Genomic DNA, 23,918 nt, shown 5'->3' with positions numbered 1-23,918 from the left:
CTCAGCTCCCAGGGCTGTCACTACAGATACTAAATCAGGGCACTCTGGACTAGAGTTCTGGGGTTCCTTGTCCTCACAGCAGTGTATGGTCCTGACCCCAAGTCCTACCTCAGCTTCTGCACTCACCCGAGCCACGGTGTTTCCTACGCTGGCCTCCGATAGCAGCTGTTTCTTGCATTATGTGCCCATCATTCCTGAAAGACTATTATCCTTCGCCACATGAAAAGTACAAAATGCTTGTCTGGCCATGAAGTTACAGCACCTCTCCCCTGATGGTTCGCTGGTCTGCACAGAGTCCTACAACCTGGATGTAGTTGGCCAGGGATGGCTTCTCAGTGGGAAGTGACCTACGGTACCACGGCTAGGGGCCATCACCCTTTGGGGGAAAGTGGAGTGGATTGATGCATCTGCAGCAGCATAGGGCAGTCCTGACTGCTCCGGGAGCATCAGCGCATTCTAAGGGTCCTTCACGTGCTTCCCTTGACACCTGAGAAGACAACGGAGGCCCCAGCTTGCCTCAATTACTGCTTTGGGGCCATGGGCTCATGTCATTCAGGCTATCTGCTTACCCCCTTTCAAGATGAGGCCACCATCCCACCATTCCCATGATCCGTATGAACCTCCTATTGTATTGTGTGTAACTGTGCCTTCCACCTCTGGGGTAGGTGCTCACAAAGGCCATGCCAGCCTCAAACTCACTATGTAGCCAAAGATGACCTCTAACCGATCATCCCACCTCCACCTCCCGTCTGCTGGGATTACAGAGGTGCATCACCACGCCTGGGTTGGCACTATGCTCCTGTCTGAATGTTCTGGGTGGACACATGGCCTAGTCTCAGTCTCTTCAAGGTCTTTTCTTCGACTTTATAGTCTCACCAGGTCAGATTTGAAGCACACAGGGAATAGCCGGGTAGGCTGGGTGCTTCTTGTAAATGGACTGCTACCACTTCATCCTGCTGGAGACCAGGACTGTGGCTGTGTGGAGGATGGGCCAAGAGACACAGTGGGGATGCAAGGGTAAGGCTAGCGATGTGTGGTCCTACTTAGGGTGGGGCGGAGCCTAGGAGCGAGGTCCTGGGTTACTCCCCAACCCTGGGTTTTATTATTTTAGTTGCAGTACTAAGGATCAAATCTAGGCCCCTCACATATGGCAGGCACTCTGCTACTGAGCTACAGTCTCAGCCTCTTTTAAAAATTTCTTTTATTATATTTATTCATTTAAGGTTTTTTTGAGATAGGGTCTCACTATGTAGCCCAGGATGGCCCTGAACCCCTTGATCCTCCTACTTCAGTCTCCCAGTTGCCTGGATTACAGCCCATTGACTAGGCCTGGCCAGACCATGAATTTTCAGTCCCCTGGAGCGAGGGCCTGAATAACCTTAGTGTATTGGAGAACTGGGTCAGAGGGGAAGGTTCAGTCAGAGGTGCCTCAGGGACTTGCCTCACCGTGTCCATCCCAGTAACCACAGAGCTGAGGCAGGACGGTGGAAGCAGGTGGGAGGAAAGCGGCCTTCCCGCCCCAGCTGCCAGGCCCAGTTCCTTTAAGGGAGCAGGAGTGCAGACCACATCCCCACACACTGGCTCTCCAAGGGCTCTGTCCCCAGCCCAGCTCCAGCCCCGGACTGCTTCTCGGCAGTGACCTGACCCAGGGGCTCTCTCAGGCTTTCCACTGGTGGCTGCTGGGGTCTTGAGGCTTCTCTGCAGCTGGAGCGGAGGTCAGTGGGGCATCCAGGGCTTGTCTCCGGATAAGCTCTGCATACAGCCCGCCCTTTCTGAGAAGCTCTTCGTGGGTCCCAGCCTGGAGGCAGAAGGAGGGTCATTCAGCAGAGCTAAACTCTGAGCCCCAGCCCCATCACCTGATAGGCTCCCAGCCACTTAAGCTGATGCCCCATTTAGAGACACTGGACAACTCTGGGCTCATTTTAAACAAAACACCTTGGGCACAGCTTTATTGGTCAATGCTACCTCCTGCTCAGCGGATGTCTCTTCTTCAGCTTGGGGCTGTGAGATATACATCCAAGTGCTCTGAGGTTCTGCCCCTGACTGATTCCATAAAAGTCCCTGACACAAAGCTGGATGGTAGTGGCATACACCATTAATTTCAGCAACAGAAGGCAGATATCTATGAGTTCAAGGCCAGCCTGGTCTACAGAGGGAGTTCCAGAAAGCCAGGGCTACACAGAAAAACCTGTATAGGTTTCTCGAAAAACAAAAAAACAAATAAATAAAAAAGTCCCTGATGCAGTATCTGAGCCCCTGGGTGGCAAGCTCTGCCTCAGACTTTTCATTAACACCATCCACATCCTCTGGTCCTGGGAGCCCGCAGCTCACCTCTCCCAGAGGTCAGAGCTTATCTGAGGACAGAAGACCTTGGTCTGTTGGGATGTTGTTCCCAGAACATGACCTCAAGCACCTGGAGCCAAGCCAGGTGCGCATACAGCTTAGCTAGGCCACCTGAGCCCCTGCCCACTCCCAGCCCGACTGACCTCACAGACTTGGCCATTGGCCATGACGACGATGCAGTGCGCTGCACGCACAGTACTGAGCCGGTGGGCAATGACTAACACGGTGCGACCAGCGCTGGCCCGGTCCAGTGCCTCCTGCACCACCCTCTCAGACTCTGCATCTAGTGCACTGGTGGCCTCATCCAGGATCAGCACAGTGGGCTGCTTGATGAGGGCACGTGCGATGGCTAGGCGCTGCTTCTGGCCACCAGACAAGGTTGCGCCCCGCTCACCTGTGGAAAGAGGGGACAGGATCCGAAGTGACCCTCAGCTCCACCCTTGGAGGTGGTAGGCCATGGGCACTGGCTACTTAGGTGCTTCCATCAGGCTCCTCTAAGGACCCCACCCCTACCCCGTGTGCATACTTGTCAGTCTGAGTGCTCCAGCATAATAATGCACATAATAACGCACATGAAACACAAGTGTCTTGCATGAGTGTCCCTTCCTTGGTGGGTCTCAGATCTGGGTGGGCAGTTCCCACCAGGTGCCCACAGCAACAACGATCTTCCTGGATCCTGGCCTCAGCTGTAGTAAGACCATTTGGTAACCAAGCATGGGCAGTGCAACACAAAGATGTTAAACACAGAGGCACTTGACATCCTGGGAGCCACATATAACCTCAAGAGACTGCAAAGTGATGGCAGGATCACAGGTCAGTAAGGGGAGCAGTCCTGGGAAGCCCAACAGCAAGGGACACTGGAATTTAAAGTACAAGGAAGTACCAACAGGGAGAGATGACAAGGGTCTCCCACCAGAACGGCACAGAGCCCTGAGCATGTACGCACAGCTATGTTAGGACCTGAAGGGACTGCTAGAGACCGGTACAGCCTGAAAGGTCCCAGGCAGTTAGCTGAGAAACCTCGAGAGGTAATGGAACATTCTGAAGCACAGTCAAGGTGCTGGATAGTCCATCTCCTCTATATGATACACACAGCCCCCAAGATGGACAGAGGAGCTGTGGGGATGACCATCTAAGGCTCAGGCTGTCACAGGCACGAGCTAGTGTGCCGATCTGTTCTCGCACCCTGACTCAGGAAAGGCCTGCACAAGACGCCAGCCTGTTGTGCTGAGAGATGCCACTGCAGTGCCAGAGAACTGGGGCGTCCTGGGAACCAGAAGAATAGGGACAGCTTAGAAAGGAGCCCTATTTCCTGTCTGGGGCAATGGTAGGCCCCAGAGTGGACAAGTCCCTTGGGCCTGTGGCCAGGGTTCTCCCATTTACCATCGTTACGTCCTGTCTCCTCTCAGAGCCCTCTCTAGTCTGTTATGCCTGAGCGACATGGGCTGGAGCTCTTCTGTCCCAAAGAGCCATCTCTGTCCCGTCAGCCACAGTCTGGCCTGTCCTGGTGTGACTCTCCTCGAGCTCCCCTCTCAGGAGTCACACTGAACTGCTCACTGCCATTAGGACCCTGGCCCCTGAGCCCCACCCTGCCCCGCTGACCCAGCAGCTTCCCGCCAAGAGACCCACCAACTACAGTGCTGTAGCCGTCAGGGAAGCTGCTGATGAACTCGTGGGCATTGGCTTCTCGTGCAGCTCTATACACCTCTTCGTCAGAGGCCTCCAGTTTTCCGAATCGGATGTTCTCCATGATTGTCGTTCCAAACAGGACCGGCTCCTTGCATGGTTGAGGGGCACGGGAACACATAGAGATGGCGTTTACAGACCCTACTCTGAGTTCACTCTCAGAACGTGGGGACTGCCCCGTGCACCAGGGACCTATTTTAGAAGAGCCCAACTGCAGGGAGGGTCCAGAGTTCAAAGCCAGATGCTAACCATGTGGGGACAGGGTTGCTCATTAAAAGGAAACAGGCCCTTCCCACAGAGGACACAGACTCCCTCACCAAAGGTGATGCGGACAGGCCCTATGACATGATAGGGGCCGTTGGAGTTCTGGTCTCTTCCTGCATGTGGGTAGCTGTCCCTCCTGTAGTGGTGTGCTGGCTTTATCTCGAGCCCACAGAGAGAAGATGGTCCCTTGTTGGGCTTGGCGGGTGGGAGCCGCTGGCAGTGTTAGCGCCCCTGCTTTGGGATCCTAAGACTGCAGCCCACAGAAGCAGTGTCTGTGCTCTGGAGTATAAGGGCAGAACTGCAGCTGTCTGGGAGAGAGACATCCTGGACGCAGAGGATGGCTAGTAACCATTTAGGCCACAGATATCCTCAGAGGATCCGGGAGATGAGAAGTAGAGGAGAAAGAAAAGGGGCCCAGGATTGCTGCTCAGACCCTGCCAGCCTCTGCCCTTCACCTGGCTGATGAAACCTATGACCTGGCCCCGGAGCCAGGAGGGGTTGAGAGTACGCAGGTCATGCCCATCCAGTGTCACCATGCCAGCTGTGGGGTCATAGAAGCGCTCCAGCAGGGAAGCCACCGTGGTCTTTCCTGGAGGAGGGGGAGGTTGGAGGTGTGGGGAGAGGAGAGAGGGTTTTGGAGACTCTCCCAGCAAAGAGGGACCCTTGTAGCAATGGAGGATACCCCATCCCAGGTAGGAGCAGTAATCAATAAGGGCTTGCTACCAGCTGTGCCCCAAGCGGCTACCAAAACATGAACCAGAGGATGGGAGAGGACGAAGTTCCTCTTACCTCCCCCAGACTGGCCCACAAGGGCCACAATCTTGCCAGGTGGCAGCGTCAGGGTGAAGTCCTTGAGCACCTCGAAGCCAGGACGGCAGGGGTAACTGGGGTGGTCGAGAGAGCCCCAATCAGACCCGGTTCCTGGACCTTACTTCCCTCCTAAGTCCCCCAGCAGCGGCTTGTGTACAGGGAGCATTCAGTTAGAAGGCTTCCTGACTTCCTCTCATCCTCAGCCCAAAAGAGTCCATTTCTCATCCTACCCACCAATGCTGACCTGAAGCTGACATTGTGGAAGGTGATGGAGCCATGAAGGTCCTTGCTAGGGATGCAGCTGCCCCCCGTCAATGGGATGCAGGGGCTCAGGGCCATGTACTCAAAGACTCGGGCACCTGCGCTCATCCCACGTACCACCTGCAGAGGGAATCCAGTTTGTGGTTGAGATTAGAAACTGGGGCTCCTGGTACTGGATAGGGAGTGCTGTGGTGTGTCCAGAGCTCTCACAGCAACACACACACACACACACACACACACACACACACACACACACCCCATCTTGGGACAATCTCACTTACCTGACCAAACAGGACAGAGAGGCTGGCCATAGACCTGCCAGGAGAGAGAGAGTTGGAAGAGGTATTAACAAGGGCCGGAGGGAAGGGAAAGGTTGTGGTAGGAGAGACAAGGACATAGGGCTGGTGCAGAGAAGGCCCCCAATATCTTATGGCTACAGGAGCCCTGTGACACCACATCACTAAGTTTCTCTTCCCTCTCCAGTTATAAGATAACAGCGGTCTGCTGCCTAAGCCAGGATCTGGAGGGTGCTCTCGGAGGCAGTGGATGCGAAGTGCATGCCTGGGACTCAATGGTATGCCCACATGCTTCCCAGGCCTTCAGTATGCAGGGTAAAGATGGCCCACAGCATCAGGGAGGCCATCAGCCCACCAGAAGGGATATAACAGCTCCCATGACCTCTACCTGACCTGCCTATGCAGATGCCTTGACAGAGGTCACGGAGATAGGGATCCACAGTGGGAGGACAGATCTAATGCTTGACTTCTGGGGAAGCAAGGGCTCACTTTCAAATTAAGGTGGAAAAATGTCAAGCCCTTTCAGCAAAAGAAAACAGAGATGGAGGCTACAAGGGGAAGCCCTGGAGAGCCCCCAAAGCAAAACTCCCTGACCGAGATTCACTGTGGGCTTTCCCTAAAGGTGGGTATGTGTAGGAGAGGGCATGTGTTTATCTGCATGTGTTTATCTGTCTAGACAGTGGGTCATCTCCCTTGTCTTAGCAGGGCTGGGGCTGGAGCTGGTCGCCTACTGTGAGTCAACAGCCTTAGTCACGGTCCCCAGTGGCTTGGCCAACCCATGACTGTATGTGCCGCTGTGTGCAATGGGTCCTTTCCGAGAAAAGGAAAGACTGTTATCTCAGCAAGCTATGGGCTAAATTCACTTCTTCCAGGGCTGGGGCAAGCACCCCAGCACCCTCAAGGAAACAGCTGTGGAAGGCTTAGGGCAATGGGCACGTGCCAGGAGTAGAAGGCTGTGGAGGGCGGGGCTAAGTGGGGGAGTTATCTGTGGATGTGGATGGGACCAACTCACAGGAGACCTGGGAGCCATTACAGCCTGGCAAGGGGGTCAACCACAACTGCAATCCAAAACACATGTGACTCATGGGAGTGCGCTGACCTTGCTCTGAGAGCTGGCACAATGGGGCCAGCCGTAGACTGATGAAGTGAACTGGCCCAGACAAGTTCCCTATCTGGAGACCATCCACTCTCTGCCAAAAGGAACCCTTAGCTGGAACTGCACTGCTCCAACACATGGACCCCTGGATACACAGCAGAAGCCAGGAAGAAACACAACAGCTTCCGCAAGGAGGCCAATTCCTCCAGGTGGCTGGGGATGGCCACTTGCCCAGGGGCCTGAGACGGTGCAGGCTGCTCCCTGGGCTGCCCTGCACAGTACTGCTTAGGGCTGAGTAGACCAGTGGGCAGGGAAGAACATGAAGGTGGGAGGTGTGTGCCCAGGGAGTAGAGCCAAGCTGTTCAACTGAGTCCACAGGACGAGAAGGATCATGAGGGGCTGGAGTCCAGGCTGATCAGGGAATTAGGTCAGCACGAGGAAGGCAAGGTAGCAGAGGGGACATGGTAATCTCCACCTCTTCTGCAATCAGAGCATCTAGATCCCAAAGACAGGAAGGAACAGCTGCTGGGCCAGAGGACAGATAAGCCTTCTGGGACCAGAGGGTCTGAAGGCTCCTGGTGTGGAGCAGAAACAGAACCAGGGGCAATGCTCATGCAGCTGGAAACCAGGTGCACTCTGCTCTGCAGACCTCTGGCTGTGGTGGTGATGAGACAGACCATCTACCATCCTCAGGTTGGCTTTACTTCACACTGGGCCCTATCAACCGGACACGAAGCCACTCTCTAAGAAACTGTGGAGCTACAGGAATGGCAAGACAGGACTCTGGGTAGGGACAGGGCACCACTGGGATCAAGAGTGTCATCTCCATCGGGGCGGTGGTGGCGCTCGCCTTTAATTCCAGCACGGGGAGAGGCAGAGGCAGGCGGATCTCTGTGAGTTCGAGGCCAGCCTGGGCTACAGAGTTAGTTCTAGGACAGCCAAGGCTACAGTAAGAAACCCTGTCTCAAACAAACAAACAAAAAGTATCATCTCTGCAGGGAAGGACCAATTTGAGAAGTGGGGCACTTCTTGACATGGTTGGTGCTAATATGTCTTTGCTCTTTAATTATTTATTATAGCATGCTCACTCTTTAATTATCATAACACACACACACACACACACACACACACACAATACCTGCTATGTATGGGGAAAGCAAGGTAGAAAACAACAGGAAGTGCTTGAGTTTCATTGAGAAAGAGAGGAGTAGATTAGGGGCCCGTGAGGGCCGCCCCAGCCTCATGCCCAAGATGACAGACGAGCTCTGGGTTGCCATGCGGGGTAGATGGGTATGAGCTAAGGAGGGCAATGAAAGCTACATGAGGAGCATTTGTCCGGGAGGGGTCTGAGGCCAAGGCAGCCCTTACAGAGCCTGTCCAGGATGCTCTGTCCACAGGATACTCAGTCCTGACACAGGCCACAATATGGAGGGACCCCAAAGGCACTGCGCTAGGCGAAAGCAGCCAGGCACAGGGAAGGATGATGTGTGGCTGCACCGCTGTGTGCTCTTTAGTGTGGTCAGGGTCACAGGAGCAGGAGCAGCAGGGGGCCCGAGCTGGGAGGAATGGGAGCCAGTGTTTAAAGGGAGTGAAGTCTCACTTCTGGAGGAGGCCAAGTTCAGGTGACAGGGTCAGCCGTGGCTAAAACACTGGGACATGCACAACACTGCTATAGTGATACTTAAATGAAATAACCGGCCGGGTGGCAGTGGTGGCACACACCTTTAATCCCAGCACTCGGGAGGCAGAGGCAGGCGGATCTCTGTGAGTTCGAGGCCAGCCTGGGCTACAGAGTGAGATCCAGAAAAGGCACCAAAACTACACAGAAAAACCCTGTCTCAAAAAACAAAACAAAACAAAACAAAATGGCTAGGGTGAAAAATTTTCCATTGTCGATTTCACCACAATTAATTTTTTTGGGAGCTTCTCAAGAACACTTGAGGGTTGTCTAGAAAGCTAATGATGCTGACTGCATTTCCGAACGCAGGCTCAGTGAAGCCGAGGAAGGTTTAGTGGAAGTTTTGGAGCTCTTCCCTGTTCTGCGTTTCCTTGGGGGACAAGGCAGGGTTATAGTGCTATACAATAGCCCCTCCCCCAAGCATGCTGGCACCCCTGTTCTAGTAAGCAGGGTTATGGAAGGATGGGGGTGGGGCATGACGGGATGGATGACATCAGGACTACTGAGAGACGAGAGTGCTCCCCACTCACCTCTGTACCGTCTGCGAAGCCACCAGGAAGGACATGAGGTCTCCTCCTCTCAGCTGCTGCCCAGCCACAAGGGAGCCCCCGACGAACAGGGTGCCCAAGACCATACCTACGTGGAAAGGGCCAGGCAGTGAGGCAGGAAGTGGCAAGAGATGAGTGCTGCGTCCTGAGTCTTACTCCTGCTATCCACCCGCTGACTTTCAGGCCTGAACTCCTCATTTGCAAGTCGAGATGGGCAGGCCAGGTTTAGTGATACAGGCCCATAACACTCATGAGGCTGAGGCAGGAGGATCACAAGTTCAAGGCAGCCAGGGATACAGAAAAAGTCTAAAGTCAGCCTGGGTAACTTAACGAGGCTCTATGTAAAAATAGAAGGACTGGGGAGATGGCTCAGCGGTGATTGAGAGCACATATCGCCCATGCTGAGGACCTGAGTTCAGTTCCCAGAAGCCATATCAGGCAGCTCATAACTGCCTGTAACTTCAGCTCTGGGGGCCTCCGGGGCCCTGCACTCACATACACATACCCACATGTACACGTAATTTAAAATGTAAAAATAAAATGATGGGCTGGAGAGATGGCTCAGCAGTTAAGAGCATTGGCTGCTCTTCCAGAGGTCCTGAGTTCAATTCCCAGCAACCACGTGGTGACTCACGACCATCTGTAATGATGAATTCTCTTCTGGCCTGCAGGCATACATGCAGACAGAACTCTGTATACATAATAAATAAATAAAAATCTTTAAAAAAGATGAAAACTGTAAAGGGCTGGAGAGACAGGTCAGACAGGTCAGTAGAAGAATGTTTTCCTAACACTCTTGAGGTCCTGGTTCTGCCCCAGTGGCACAAAAATAACTAGGAGTGGGGAGGGGCCGGAGCACACACACACACTCCCTAAGGTGCCCTGTAGAATTCTTCGTGAACTAAGGGCTATCACTCTCTAGTTTCCTGCAGTTGTTAGTAGCTAGGCATCTCACAAATGAAGGTACTCAATATGTTAGGTACATCTGGGCAGGTGGAGACTGTCTGCTGCCTATCTCTGCCCTCACCTAGCCCATGCCCACGTGCCCCCCACACCCCAGGCAGGGCATCATTCACTCACAGTTGAAAGCAATGTTGGAGAGCCCTTGGAACAAGGCAATGCCCCTTCCCAGCTCTTCTGCCTTACAGCGGCATGACTCCAGCTCTGCTTGATAGCGTCTGGGAAGAAAGGTCAGGCTGGGCACTCAGGAAGCAGCTGGGCTGAGGGCCAGTACAGGGAGGGTAAGTGACAGAGATGGACCCACTCTGTACTCTGCCTTCCCAGAACTTACTCCTCTTCCCTCTGCTCCATAGCAAAGGCTCGCACAGTCCGAACATTGCCTAGGGCCTCGTCTGCTACGCCTGTTGCCCTGGCAACCTGCATGGAGACAGATAAACAAGGAGTAAGTTATAGACAGGAAGAGGGGTAATGAGGGTCAAGGAGAATGGGCCAGAGATGCTAGAAGAAACAAGGGGGACATGCCAAGAATTCCAGTACCTGCTCCTGACACTGGCGAGACAACTTGCGGAGGCCTGAGCCCATCAGGGTGCCCACTCCCATGAGGGCAGGTGTGGCGATGGCCAGCAGCAGTGTGAGGCGTGGGGACAGCATAGACAGGGACACCAGGCTACCAATCACCTGGGTGCAGCTGCGCAGTCCCTGAGTAGCGAGAGGAGGGTTTGGAGCATCAGCACCAGGTGGTGGGTGTTCTGCTCGGGGTGGGATAGGACAGCTCTGGAGGTTCTGGGGCAGCCACTGGTTACTAAATGAAACCCTTCCTGACTAGCCAGGACCTGATCACCAGTTGTGAAATGGATGGGTGAGAATGTCCACAGGCCATACTCTTTTTACTCTAGACAAATCCATTGCTTGTTTCTGTTCTGGGCACACTGAACTGCACAGGAATACACCGACTGCCACGGGCCAGTGTTCTGCGAATCTGGGGCCCGGGGATGGAGGGGCACACAGGGTGGGCTGTCGGTATGCACTAGAGCCATGCACGAGATCAATGCTGACCGGCAATGGGCACAATGGGGTCAGGCTGGGTCAAGGGAGTTTGCTCCCACCAGGGTGGTTCCTAGTAGCCCATAAATGGCTTTCCGGGGGAGTCAGGGTTTCAGAGCGCGGAGCAGCAGCCTGTCCTGACCTTGACACTGTCCTAGTTACTCCCCTCCAGATCCACTGTTTCCTTTCTCGCACACCTCCTCAGGCCGCAGGAAGTCTCGCTCTACTAAGAGCCGGCAGGGGCCCTGCCTTGTTCCAATGCAATTTCAGGATGTCAGAGCTGGGGCACAGGGGCCTGAACCACTGACCTGGGAGATGACAAGCTTGAAGGATGACTTGAATTCTTGCACATCGGTAGTCAAGCGGCTCACTAGCTGCCCTGTCTTTTTGGCATCAAAGAAAGCAATGTCTTGCCTGGCAGTAAGACATGGCGGTAGCGGGTGGAGGAAGAGAGGGAGATGTTACTTCAGGATTTGGCCCTCCTCGACCTCCTGGGCGCCATCCGTCACCCTGGCCCCACCCCCGACAGCTGGCAGTACCGGAGCAGGGAGCTGAACAGGGCTTTTCGCATGTCCATGGCCATGCGCTCACCAATGTGCGACAGCAGCACCAGGTATCCGAAGGTCAGCAGTCCCTGAAAGAGAGGCCTGCACTCAGGGAGGCCCCAGGCAGGCTGCGGCGAGCCCCAGGCCCTCCGATCGGTAGGGCTGTACCTGAACACCGTAGAGTAGCAGCAGCTGGGTACTGAGCCTGCGGGACTCAGACATGAAACTCCCCACGCGGTCCCTCATGTACTTGGCCACGATCTCCACCAGCTGGCCCAGGAGCAGGGGGATCTGCACGTTCACTAGTGCCGCACCCAAGGCCAGCTGGAATGGGGACAGAGGGAACAGACACTTGGAGAGGAGACCATATTCGCCCCTCCCCAGCTCTGACTTTGACTTTTCCTCTCCCCTTCCTGAGCCTTGTCTTGTCCACACTGGGGCTGCTCACGTGGTCACAGAAGCAAGCGTCTCTCTGAGAGTTAGAGTTCGGGCCTCCAGCCTCCCGAGTCCTCATATCCCACAAACTCAGTCCCCTGGCACAGGTCATCCTGATGCCCCAGAGCCCAGGCAGCCGCCCTTGCTGTCTCCACAAGGCAGGGACACGCTGTCCCTGTGCAACTCGTTTGGAGCTCCCTAGGCCCTTCTTAGCTTGAACATGGAGGAACAGGGAAAGTCTCACCACAATGGCTACCCCCAGGGCCAGCAGGTGGGGGTGAAGGAAATGCCAGAAGAACTTCCAGTTAAAACGCAGCTCCAGGGCACTGGGCGTGGGGTGGGCACGAGGGGACCCTTCGGCTTCACACAGTGCTATAAGGCAGAGGCGGGGGTGCTGCCAGAGCACTGCAGGAACCACCAGGGTCCCCCCAACCCAACACCAGACAGAGGGGCTCCGTCGGGAAGCTGGTGGGACTTGAGGGAGGTGAGCCCGGAGCTGTGACCGCAGCTGGGCCACTGCCCGGAGGAGGCATGAGCTGAACCGGTCATCTGAGGACCTGTAGATAGAAAAAGGCATTGACAGCTGTGGTCCTGGCTGTCCTTCAAAAGACTAACCGACCCCCTGGGCTCTGGCTGAGCCTTCTGGAACAGCATTTCACCTGCTGCCCCTCCCAGGGATGGTTTTATTTTATTTTACTCTTTTTTTCCCCCCAAGACAGGGTTTCTCTGTGAAACAGTCCTGCTGTCCTGGAAATCACTCTGTAGACCAGGCTGGCCTCGAACTCACAGAGATCTGCCTGCCTCTGCCTCCCGAGTGCTGGCACCACTGGTGGGTGTTGTTTTACTCTTGAGATAAGATCTTCTAATATTCCCCAGCCTGGCCTTGAACCTCTGCTCTCAAATGATGCTCCTGGCTCAGCTTCCTGAATAGCTATGACTGCAGGTATGCATGACCTCACCTAGAATGAATGTCTTAGGGACATTCTCAGGCAACTTTGGTTTATAAGACATTGCACACATCTGTAGTGACAGTGGAATGCAAGGCTATCAGAGTACAATCTTAAGAACCTCTCCCCTAGCGCTGTCTTCCAGCCAGCATCAGCCAGCAAGGCCCCCATTTAGCCTCCAGCACCCTGCTCAGTGCAGGTCTCCAGCCTATCAAGGTGAGAGGAGACTCGGAGCGGCTGCCGGCCAGAGGCCTCCTTTATAGGGACAGATCAAGGCTTCCTAGAGGAAGGCTCAGAGAGAATCATGGGGGTGAGCTTCTCTGTGCTTGGCCCTGCGTGTGTGCAAGGTAATCAACACGGCAGACATGACCTAGCAATAGTGAGCTGACGGTCCACAGTCCTTGACCCTGGAAGATGCCCTTATTCTCACCTGGTAAAAAGAACAACTAAGAGGTGGTATAATTTGTCCCCAGGGATGGGGTGGGCAAGAGGGAACTTTGTTGTCTGGTTCCAGAATCCAGGCTCATTCTACTGTCCTAAATTTGATATGCCAAGGCTACGTGTGGTGGTCGAGGCCAGAGAGGCTCTAAGTTTTTGGACTTATTTCAGCCCATTACCTTACCTCGCGTAGGCAGGACCTGAGTGCCTGATGCATGAAGACAAAGGACTGTATGTTTCTCTCCCACTGGGGACAGAGGAAACAGAAAGAAAACCTGCAAAGGACTGATCTCGTCACCGTCTTGGATGGTGAAGCCCCCTTCTTCCCTTAGGTCTCATATGTGTACAATGGAAATGTAGAGTCGACTGCTTACAACATCTGTGAACCTACTGTGTCATCGAGTATGGAGCTGTCCAAGCGAGTTCCTTCTCCCGGGGTCATGCTGGTGGGGGCAAGGGTGGGGTGGGGACTAGAGGTCAGAGGGCAGGTGCTGCTGTGCTCGACAGAAGCATCAGAAAAGGCACTGGTGAGTGGGTGCTGGCCGCGTTCAGACTGGAGAGTGGAGATGGGAGGCAAAGGATCGCTCGCTCCCAGGAGCTTCTGCAGTAGGAGAAGACCTTCAGCAACAATGTAGCTTTGACAGGGCACATGGGGAGGGAGAGGAAACAGGTGCCTTAGAAGGGCAGTCATCCCAGTTTCTGCAAAGCACCTGGACACGAGGAGACCACCAGGCAGGCTGTTCAGGGCCCTCTGTGGTTTTTAGTGTAATCAAATCAGATTTGTACTTTAGAGTCCACAGCAGAGAAGAGCCAGAGGGGAAGGACAGGACCGAGGGAACCTGTCTGGAGCAGAAGTTATCTGGCCAAAAGCACACAGAGGAATGCTCAGAATAGACTAATGATGAGGAATATGCAAGTGGGGTGTGGCCGTGCATTTCTGGAATCTCAGCACTTGGGAAGCTGAGGCTGGAAGATTTCAAGTTCAAAGCCCTACAAAGTGAGAGCCCTCACTAACAGTTAAGGGCGTGTACTGCTCTTACAGAGGGCCTGAGGTTGATTCCAGCATGCCTATCAGGAAGCTCACAACTGCTGTAACTTCAGCTCAAGGGGATCCGATCCCTCTGGCCTCTGACACCTGTGCTCATTGTACATATTCTCCCCCCACCCCCCAGACATAATGAAAAAGAAATAAGAAATCCAGAGTGAGGCTCTGCTTGGTCTTCAGAGTCATGGCTCTTCCTATTTCCAGACCCTTCTTATTATATATTTCAGCCCTCCTTTGTTCTGAGGCAGACCTGCGCTTAACTCTGTCCCACCTGCCTGGTTTGTCGTTTTTTCCCCCCACTATGCCTTAAGTCAATATATCTTCAGTTTTAGACAAAACTCACTTTCTTTTCCTCCTGTACCACTGTCCTAATTTTCCATTAGACAGTATCTTACTGAGGGGGCAGAGGCCATATTTTGTACTCCAGAACTTAGGAAATCTCTGGGATATGAGATGTCCATTGCGCAGATGTTTGTGGCGCCATGCATATCCTCATTAGAGATGCTGACAAGTACAGGCTGACTTGACTACTGCCATGTTTTGCAAACACACAGATTCACTGTGACTGGCACTGTACATTGCAACTTAGTACAATGCTCCAGCACAATCCAGTACTCCGTGTGTGTGTGTGTGTGTGTGTGTGTGTGTGTGTGTGCGCGCACACACACACCAAAGCAGAAAGGTTTCACAAAATACTTGTCTTAATTTTGAAACGTGTATTCTGACAGTTTCTATTACATTCTTTTCAAAATGAGCCTGACTGCTAAATCCCTTTCGTGAACTGAAATGAACACATTCATTGTTTTTGGTTTTCCCTTGTGTCTCTTGATGGTTTAAATATTATCAACACCCTCATTCTTTCCTAAAGGCTGTTTTCAAACCATTAATAATTTACCATGGCTACTTTCCAGCCACTCTCATCTCCCAACCAAGACTCCAAGAAGGCATGGCGACTGCCAACAACCGGTGGACAGCTTCCCAGCACTGGCACTTCTAGCTCAGGGTTTGCCCTCCCTCCATCAAACAGATGGGCTTTCCACACAGTCACCCACCCTTGGCAATCTTCCTTTAGACCTCCTAGGGAAACAGTGGCTTCTTGTAGAATATTTACAATTAAATTCCAGATTCTGGGTAGCAGGGCATCCCTACAATCCCAGCACCCAGGAGGCAGAGGCAGGTGGATCTCTGTGAGTTCAAGGTCAAACTAGTCTACATAGAGAACCCGAGGCCAGCCAGAGCTTCACAGTGAAACCTTGTCTTCAAAAGTAAAAACAAAAAACAAAAAACACACAAACAAAACCCCACCCCCCAAAAACAGACTCTGGATTCTTGCTTGTCTTCAACCTGTTTTTCTCTCTGGACCAAAGTGGGTTGGAGTTTTTATTTTTTAAATCTTACCAAGAATAGATCAGATTTTTTTTTCCACCCCAGGAATTGAGCGTATGGTTCAGGCATGACAAGAAAATGTTCTGCCACTGAGCCATGTCCTCAGCCCACTTTTTACTCCTTATTTTTAAAATTTATTACATTTCATTTATTTGCGTGTACCTGTGCCCGAGTGAGTGGAGATCAAAGGACAGCTTGCAGGAGTCAGTCCTTGCCTTCCACGTGTGGGTCCCAGGACTGACAAACTCAGCGGGTCACGTGGGTGGCACACCTTTCCCTCCTGAGCCATCTGAATGAATGGCCCTTTTACTCTTTATTCTGACACAGCATCTTACAAAGTTGTCCAGTCGGGCCTTGAACTTAGAATGTATGATATACATTCTACTGTACTGAATTTAGACTCAGCCTCCTGAGAAAATGGGATTAGAGGCTCATTTCAGATTGACTCGATTCCTGACAAATGCATCTAGCTTTAAGAATCACTTCTTGATTCATTTTGTTCACTCTGTATCCCAGAATGACTCAAAACTCACTCTGTAGCCCATGCTGGCTTCAAATTCCCAGCATCCTTCCTGCTTCAGCCTGAATGCTACTGATATTTCATTTATGTAGCTCTGGCTGGCCTTGAATTCACAGAGATCCACTAAGCCCAGTTAGGAACTACTTAAACTTTTTTTTTTTTTTTTTAACGTATGTGTTTATTTATTTATTGGGTTTAGGGTCATGGAAGTTAAAGGACAATTTACAGGAGCTGCTTTCTCCTACCAATGAGTTCTCAAGTCGAACCTAGGTCTTCAGGCTTGGTGCAAGTGCCTTTCTTTAGCCGCTGAACCATCTCGCCAGCTAAGGAATCTCCTTTGATCCTTTAAAATAATTTCGGCTAATCCTGAAGCATCATCAATAGTGAATGTCTATGGATACCAATTACAGATACGTCCAGATCTGAGGTGGATTACCAGAGATCGGACGCGGGCTAAGAGTGGCGCCCCTTGATGGGCCGTGGCGACTGGGTGTGGCCACCGGCCGGGAGTCAGCAGCGTCCTCTTCGCTAGTAGGTGCAGACCTGCGGAGCCTCCTGCTGGCACCCACGCTGCACCATAAATAATGGAGGTCAATTCCCTGGGGAGTGACATTCTACTCCTTCCGAGATAGCCTACAGCTCCCAGAAGGCCACGCGCGAGCCCAGAACTCCACCTCCCGGCGGGCCCCGCGAGGTGCCGGCTGGTCAATGGCCCGCACTTTTAAGTAGCCCTCGTTCTTTTACCTGGCTGCCGAGAACGTCTGGAAGCGCAGGGATTGTAGCGACCAGCCTGGAAATGGACCACCCCGAATTCCGACCCGAAATAAGTGAACCAACATGATGAGGCCGAAAGGCAGGAGCAACTAGCAACGGCAATCTCACTCTCATCCTACCGGGGACTCCATGTTAGCTATGGCCACCATCCCGACAACCCCTTCGTACCTCGGCGGTGGTTGGAGGAAAGACACATCAGTCTTGCCGCAAAGCTGTGATTGGATAAAATGTTGCCTGAGGCGGGACCGAGCAGAAGCGACTCGGGCTACTTTTTGTTCTATGCCCTAGGGTCGGGTGACGGTCAGAGGGTGTGCAACGTTCATTCTCATATTCGGGGCTGTCCTGACACTTCTGGCTTCAAGCCGCTTCCCTAGGGATATTCCTGACAGTCTCTACGTGCCCTGGCATCTTCAGGGAGTGTAGATGCTGGTTCTGGGAGGAGGAACGCGCGAAAGTAGACTGGGGAGTTTAAAACAAACAAAAACCTACATGCTCGTGATGCGCCACCACTTTAGTCTCCAACTCAAGCCACATGCATTGAAAAACGCCCCGACTGGTCCTGATAGTGACCCTCAATTATCTTGAATTATTAGTATGGAGGTCATAAAGTTTATCAAGGTGCAACCTAAGATCTAACCCAATGGTTCCTTCCTCATTTAGGTCAGAATCATTGGCCTAAGATTCCAGCCCAAGAGCGAACGGCGCGTGCACCTGTGGGGCACTTATTCTTGCTATAATCATCCCTCATACTACCTCCAACCTAGTCCTGCTAAGTAGCTCTGGGTAGCCTGAAACTCCCTTTGTAGCCCAGGCTCGTCTTGAACTCTCCATCCTTCCTTCCCAGCGCTGGGATTACAGGCTTGAGTCACCAAGCCATCTATGTAATTATTTTCTTAACTGCCTCCTCCACTGGCCTTGGCCTCTTGGTGGGAGTGGCTGTGACTCGTTCCTGTTCTCCAGACGTCAGGGAAAAGCGCTCTGATATTCACTGCCACCAGGGAGCGCTGCGTCTGGCCCGCATCTGCTCTCTGGTAATCCACCTGGACATTTGAACATTATTAGTTGTTACTAGTATCATTGTTATTAGTGGTGCTTCCGAGATACAAAATGACTTAAGCTGAGGGAAGAAAAGAGATGCTGTGGATATGGGAATTTAAAGTGAAACTGGACGGAACAATGAGCCAGAATTTATTTGAGATTGGGTTAAGGAAATCAGGGTGTGTGTAGAGATAATCCTAAACAAGTATGGACCATCAAGGATGCTGTGTGAGTGATGTCATAGAGAGACGCCAGTTAAAACCTCACTTAACCTATCTCTCTAGAGGCCTCAGAAAGAGCACCCCCCCACCACCCCCGATTCTATTTTGTCACTTGTAAGAAGGTTTTCATAGTTCTGCACCTTGCCCAGTCATGAACTATTGGGACAATTCCTCTGCCAGAAAGGAGGCAGAAACATAAGAAGATCGGGCAGCCCGGGCCAAACGTGGGAAATTCCATGAATGTCCTCCATGCTCCTCCAGGAAACATTCTAGGAAGCTCTGTGTTCCTCTCCATTGCTGGGATACTGGCCTAAGCCCTGGAGGCCCTGACACCTGCTAGCCAAGTCAGCGTCTCAGGCATGGGCTTCAGTTAGGGCACATGGTGACTCAGGACCTTGGGAATGGCGTTGGGCAAGCCATCAGACCAGCCACCTGGGCCTCCTCCTCCTCCCTGGTGAGACAACAAGACACTCAACTCAGCCAGTCCATCCCCACATGCCCACATCATTCTCCGAAGTTCTGGACCTCTTATTACCTTCCTTTGCTGATGCTTCTCAGGAGGCCCCTGACACCAGGTCAGGGCTTGGAGGGAGAGTGTATCAGGGTGAACCCGAGGATAAAGAAGACACAATGACACTCGCAAGGAACCAATCCAAGTTTTCCTACTTTAAGTCCCTTAAATGATTCCTTCCCTTTACTTCCTGTTGTTTCCTCCTAGCTGATGGCAAAGTCAAGTCTCTCTCTTCTTCCACTCAGGGAAATGAAATATGCATTTTTATTTTTTTTTTAAGATAGGGTCAGGTGTAGCCCAGGCTGGCTTCAGACTCCTGATCCTGCTACCCTCTGTCTCCTCCCAAGTCCTGAGTGAGTGGGCAGGTAGTCTTAAGTCATTCTCTGTTGATCAGTGCCCATGAGTGTGAGGGAAAGGAATGGAACTGGAGGGGATGAGAGATTTCACGTCCCAGCCTCAAGACTCTATAACCCTCTGATGGGATTTTGCTCTTCCGTGCTCGTCGTTTTGGTTGTATCTACCTCCTCTTTACCACTTGTGCCCTCAAGGGCTGACGGCGGAGATTACAGGTGTCTCTTCTAGTCCCAAGAGCCCTTGAACCCCTGCCTCCCCTACGGCGGTCCCTCCCAGGCGTGGAGCCTGGGCCTTGGCCCCAGGTTGCCCTGCAAGAAGTGTGAGTGATCACGCAGGTGGCAGAGGGCTGGCACGCCCGAGGCCTGCCCAGCCTGAGTCACCTGGTGCTGTTGTTGTCATCATTGTCATCGTCCTGTTGTAGTCTCTGCTCAGCTTCACAGACCTCTGTGGAAACAGCAGCAGCCCAGTCCCTCCGACCTCTCAGGAGCCGCTGCTGCCTGATGGTGAGCCGAATGGGGTGGGGGGGGAGCAGGAGGCAGCGGGGGCGGTGGGGAGACTTGGGGCCCAGCTCAGTGCCTCTGCTCCCCATGGCACTGCCACTGTCTGCTTCTCCATGCCGGGGACTTGGGGGAGGGAGGATCTCTGTCTTCTCTCTGTCCCCTGTCCCTCGGACAAGAAGCTGCTCCTCTTCCCTGTTTCCTCCTGCCTCAGGGTCCCCCTGCCCGGTGACTCAGGAGGCAGGGGCTTCTCAGCTTCCATACAATGCCTCACCCGCCCCAGCCACACCCCCAACACAGACCCACCCCACAATGACACCCACTTCCGCTTCCCCCTCGTGGGGGTCCCACTCCACCCCACCCCTGGCCTCGGTCACTCCCCCTCCCTCCTGCCGGTGCCCCCAGGACCATCCTGGGCTGCGGATAGGTCCTCTGATCCCTGAGCAGGATTATGAACGGCTAGAGGACTGTGACCCTGAGGGGTCCCAAGACTCACCCCTCCATGGGGAGGACCATCAACCCTTGCTTCATGTGCCTGAAGGACTCCGTGGTAAGTGTGGGCTATTTGGGAGATTGAGTGGGTTGGAGGTCCAGGCAGGTTTGGGTTTACACAGAGGAACTGATCACCAGGGCGACAGTGCCAAGTCCTGACACGGTTTCTCTGTACCCAGGCTCCTGGCATCACATCCAGAACCTGGACAGCTTCTTCACCAAGATATCCTTTGTGCCTAGCATGCAGAGGGACATGGTGCGGGACTGTGGATCAGGGGAGAGTAGGGGAAGTCTCTTCAGAACGAGTCCATAGACAAGTATCTTTCTTGACAAACTTGCCACATCTACAGCTACCACCAGCGGAATGGTTTCGCCTGTATCCTGTTGGAGGATGTCTTCCAGCTGGGGTGAGAAGCCAGTCCTGTCCCTAAGTCTTGACCTCTCTTCTTATTTGCAGGTGTTTTGTTTTGTTTTGTTTTTGAGCCAGGGTCTCATGTATTCCAGGCTAGACATGAATTCCTGTTCCTCCTGTCTCTACCTCCCAAGTGGCTAAAATTACAGGCGTTACCCAGTTTATGTAGTGCTGGAGATCAAATCCAGGGCTTCATGTATGCGAGGCAGACACTCTACCAACTGAGCTATGCCCCAGCTCTCCTTTCCTGTTCTAGTCTTGGGGCTCTGAAGGTTGAGGGGCCATAGAGAGCCTCAGCTTGTCTGGCTGAGTCCACCTTGCCCTTCGGCCTGATCAGGGCCCTCTCCCTGTACCCTCTTCTCAGACAGTTCATTTTCATCGTCACCTTCACAACCTTCCTCCTTCGCTGTGTGGATTACAATGTTCTCTTCAACAACCAGCCAAAGAACCATACAAGGCCTGGACCATTCCACAGCAAAGTGACCTTGTCAGATGCTATTCTACCCTCAGCCCAGTGTGCAGAGAAGTAAGTGACAGTCTGGTGGGTGCTTCTGGATTAAGATCACAAAAGGATGGAAGGAGGGGACCTCCCTATAATGCCCCTTGGTCTAGACCGACTCTTTAAGTGCTTGGCATATTTAAAAACATAGCCCAAGTTGATTGAGAATTTCAAAGAGCCTTGTATTATGAGTCACATTTCTATTTACCTTATTAGAAATTAATGGTGAGGACAACTGTTTATTTTTAGTGCCAGGGAGCAAACCCAGGGCTTCCGGCATGCTGGGCAAGCACTGTACCACTCAGACACATCCCTAGCCCTGAGGACACGTTTAAAGCTTAGGAATGCATGAGTGCACATTACATGGGCTCTCCATATGACGTGACATCTTCCTTCACCTGTCTTGTAGCTTCTGGAAAACTCCATTGTACACCCATGGGATAATGAGAATACAAAAAGCAGACAGCATGAGTGTTGTTTGTGAAAAGTGTTGACTTCGCAGGCACTTTTGAAGGCCTCATTGAGGACCTCTCCCCCCCCCCAGCCCCACTGAGACCTGCAGGTGTTCGCCACCATTTTCTTTCTGTGGGTTTCCCACCTTTTTGTAACCCTTCCTGTTCCAATCTCCTGCAGGATCCACAACAGCCCTCTGCTGGTCTTCCTCCTGGTCCTGGCTGCTGGCTTCTGGCTGTTCCAGCTGCTTCGTTCAGTCTGCAACCTCTTCAGCTACTGGGACATCCAGGTGTTTTACAGGGAGGCCCTGCACATCCCCCCAGTAAGCCTGCGGGGACAGCATGGGCAGAGGACAGGAGAAAGTGGGGGCCATGCACATGGAAGGACCAACCGAGAAGAGCAGAAAGATGGAGGCTGAATGACACCTGCCCTGGGCCTTGAGTAATGTCAGGAGGCACTGGCACTTAGCAAGCTTGGCTCTGACCCTTGTGGAGCTTCCCTTATTCAGATGGGTCACATACGGTGACTTACAGTCACATGCTGGTGGTAAAAACAGTGGCTGTTTAGAGGAAGGGCTGTCACTGGGCTTTCTAGAGCAGGAAGCATCCTGATTGGATGAGGACAGTCAGGCCAATCAGGCCTCTGGGCAGGAAGTGAGGCCAACGTGGGTGCCTGTAGGCAGTGGAGATGGGCTTGCTTGCCTGAAATGGCGCTTTCTAGGGCACCTGAAAGGAAGCCACTCTCTGACCTCTCCATTGTCCCCTGGTCATGGTCCTTCTAGCTTTGTGCCTAAGTTTGTTGTTAAGATATCGTCTTCAGTCCCCATTTCTTGCTTCCCCTTGGATGTCAAGAGCCGTTGGAGTAGAGGGAGGCTCCAGGCACAGCCACTGCTGAGGCTGTCGACCCCATCCTTCTCTCCTCTGGCCCGTCCTTTTCTCTTTCCTCCAGGGGAGGAGCTGTGGAGGCTGCCCCTGAGGAAATATCTGGACTGGGGAGATGGGGCTAAAGCGAGGCTTAGGGCTCATATGGGGTCTCTCCAAATGAAGCGTGGGAGCGCTCTCTTCCCCCAGACACAGACCCAGGCAGGGGTGTGTGAAAGCTAGTCGAGTGACGGTACAAAGTGGCCTGGAGTGGGACAGTGCCGCCAGGTCTCCAAGCTTGCTCAGGCAGAAAGCGGTGAGACAGGAGAAGAGTTTCTTATATGTGGGGTTGCAGGGGGCTCAAAAAAGGAAGCCAGGTCCCAACCCCCCGCGAAGTTCACTAAAGAGGTGTCGCCAGGAAGCATATGACTAATGGCTCCAGGAGTGGTAGTGATGAGCAGAACCACCGAGAAGTGGCAGAAAGAAGAGGGAGAAGTGCTTCTGTTAGCAGAAGGGCTAGAAGAAGGCAGACCGCCAAGGTGGGGAGGGGGGCCATCGGGACTGGAGTTTGCAGGCCGCTCAGTGGGTCGTGGAGGTTGTGCGTCTCTGTGGAGGGGAACACAGGTCCCTAGGCTCCCCTGTCCCCTCTCCTCAGGAGGAGCTCAGCTCGGTACCCTGGGCTGAGGTTCAGTCCCGCCTCCTGGAGCTGCAGAGGAGCGGTGGGCTGTGTGTGCAGCCCAGGCCGCTGACGGAACTGGACGTCCACCACCGCATCCTGCGCTACACCAACTACCAGGTGGCGCTGGCCAACAAGGGCCTGCTGCCCGCTCGCTGTCCACTGCCCTGGGGGGGCAGCGCAGCCTTCCTCAGCCGCGGCCTGGCGCTCAACGTGGACCTGCTGCTCTTCCGCGGTCCCTTCTCGCTCTTCCGCGGGGGCTGGGAGCTTCCCGAAGCTTACAAGCGCAGTGAGCTCCGGGGCGTCCTGGCCGCACGCTGGCGGCGCACGGTGCTGCTGCTGGCCGCCGTGAACTTGGCGCTGAGCCCGCTGGTGCTGGCCTGGCAGGTGCTGTACGCCTTCTACAGCCACGTGGAGCTGCTGCGACGCGAGCCCGGCGCCTTCGGGGCGCGCCGCTGGTCCCGCCTGGCCCGCCTGCAGCTGCGCCACTTCAACGAGCTACCGCACGAACTGCGTGCCCGCCTGGCCCGCGCCTACCGGCCCGCGGCCGCCTTCCTCCGTGCCGCCGAGCCCCCTGCGCCCCTGCGCGCGCTGCTGGCCCGCCAACTGGTCTTCTTCTCCGGAGCGCTTTTTGCCGCGCTGCTGGTGCTCACCGTCTACGATGAGGATGTGCTGGCCGTGGAGCACGTGCTCACCACCATGACGGCGCTCGGGGTCACAGCCACAGTGGCCAGGTTCGATGGCACATACCAGGGAGGAGATGTTGGTGGGTGGCCTTGCTCTGACCTGGGCGCAGGCTTCCTTTCTCTTTAGCCCGGCATCCTACCTG

The 23,918-nt window shown here is 53.7% G+C and overlaps 2 protein-coding genes across 4 annotated transcripts in view; one reads left to right on the top strand and one right to left on the bottom strand.

The window, feature by feature from the left end:
* Positions 1-1,183: 1,183 nt before the first annotated feature.
* On the bottom strand, positions 1,184-17,244 carry Abcb8 (ATP binding cassette subfamily B member 8). 2 transcript variants are annotated; one of them, XM_006996346.4, is made up of 16 exons: positions 17,047-17,243; positions 12,211-12,523; positions 11,700-11,855; positions 11,526-11,620; positions 11,295-11,400; positions 10,480-10,641; positions 10,274-10,359; positions 10,063-10,160; positions 8,965-9,070; positions 5,646-5,679; positions 5,348-5,484; positions 5,083-5,177; positions 4,749-4,882; positions 3,973-4,120; positions 2,487-2,737; positions 1,184-1,798 (listed from the first exon to the last, which is right to left on the bottom strand). In XM_006996346.4, the coding sequence occupies exons 1-16, from the start codon at positions 17,139-17,141 to the stop codon at positions 1,658-1,660; spliced, it is 2,157 nt and encodes a 718-aa protein (XP_006996408.1). In that variant the 5' UTR covers positions 17,142-17,243; the 3' UTR covers positions 1,184-1,657. The 2 variants fall into 2 exon arrangements, with proteins under 2 accessions (XP_006996408.1, XP_006996409.2); XM_006996347.4 differs by lacking the exon at positions 12,211-12,523 and having other exon boundaries at positions 17,047-17,244.
* Positions 17,245-19,527: 2,283 nt separating this feature from the next.
* Positions 19,528-23,918, top strand: part of Atg9b (autophagy related 9B) — a 7,654-nt gene continuing 3,263 nt past the window's right edge. The window contains exons 1-7 of one of the 2 annotated variants that reach the window (XM_076566690.1): positions 19,621-19,703; positions 20,145-20,247; positions 20,369-20,414; positions 20,534-20,596; positions 20,966-21,127; positions 21,734-21,875; positions 23,069-23,823. In XM_076566690.1, the coding sequence (XP_076422805.1) occupies positions 19,701-19,703; positions 20,145-20,247; positions 20,369-20,414; positions 20,534-20,596; positions 20,966-21,127; positions 21,734-21,875; positions 23,069-23,823 (1,274 nt within the window). In that variant the 5' untranslated portion in view covers positions 19,621-19,700. Of the gene's footprint in view, positions 20,248-20,368; positions 20,415-20,533; positions 20,597-20,965; positions 21,128-21,733; positions 21,876-23,068; positions 23,824-23,918 lie in introns of both variants that reach the window. The other variant, XM_076566689.1, reaches the window with a different exon arrangement.

Source organism: Peromyscus maniculatus, chromosome 3 (genome assembly GCF_049852395.1).
Source record: "Peromyscus maniculatus bairdii isolate BWxNUB_F1_BW_parent chromosome 3, HU_Pman_BW_mat_3.1, whole genome shotgun sequence".
Lineage (NCBI taxonomy): Eukaryota > Metazoa > Chordata > Mammalia > Rodentia > Cricetidae > Peromyscus > Peromyscus maniculatus.
The sequence above is the reverse complement of the archived record's forward strand: the minus strand, read 5'-3'. Positions and strand labels throughout refer to the sequence as shown.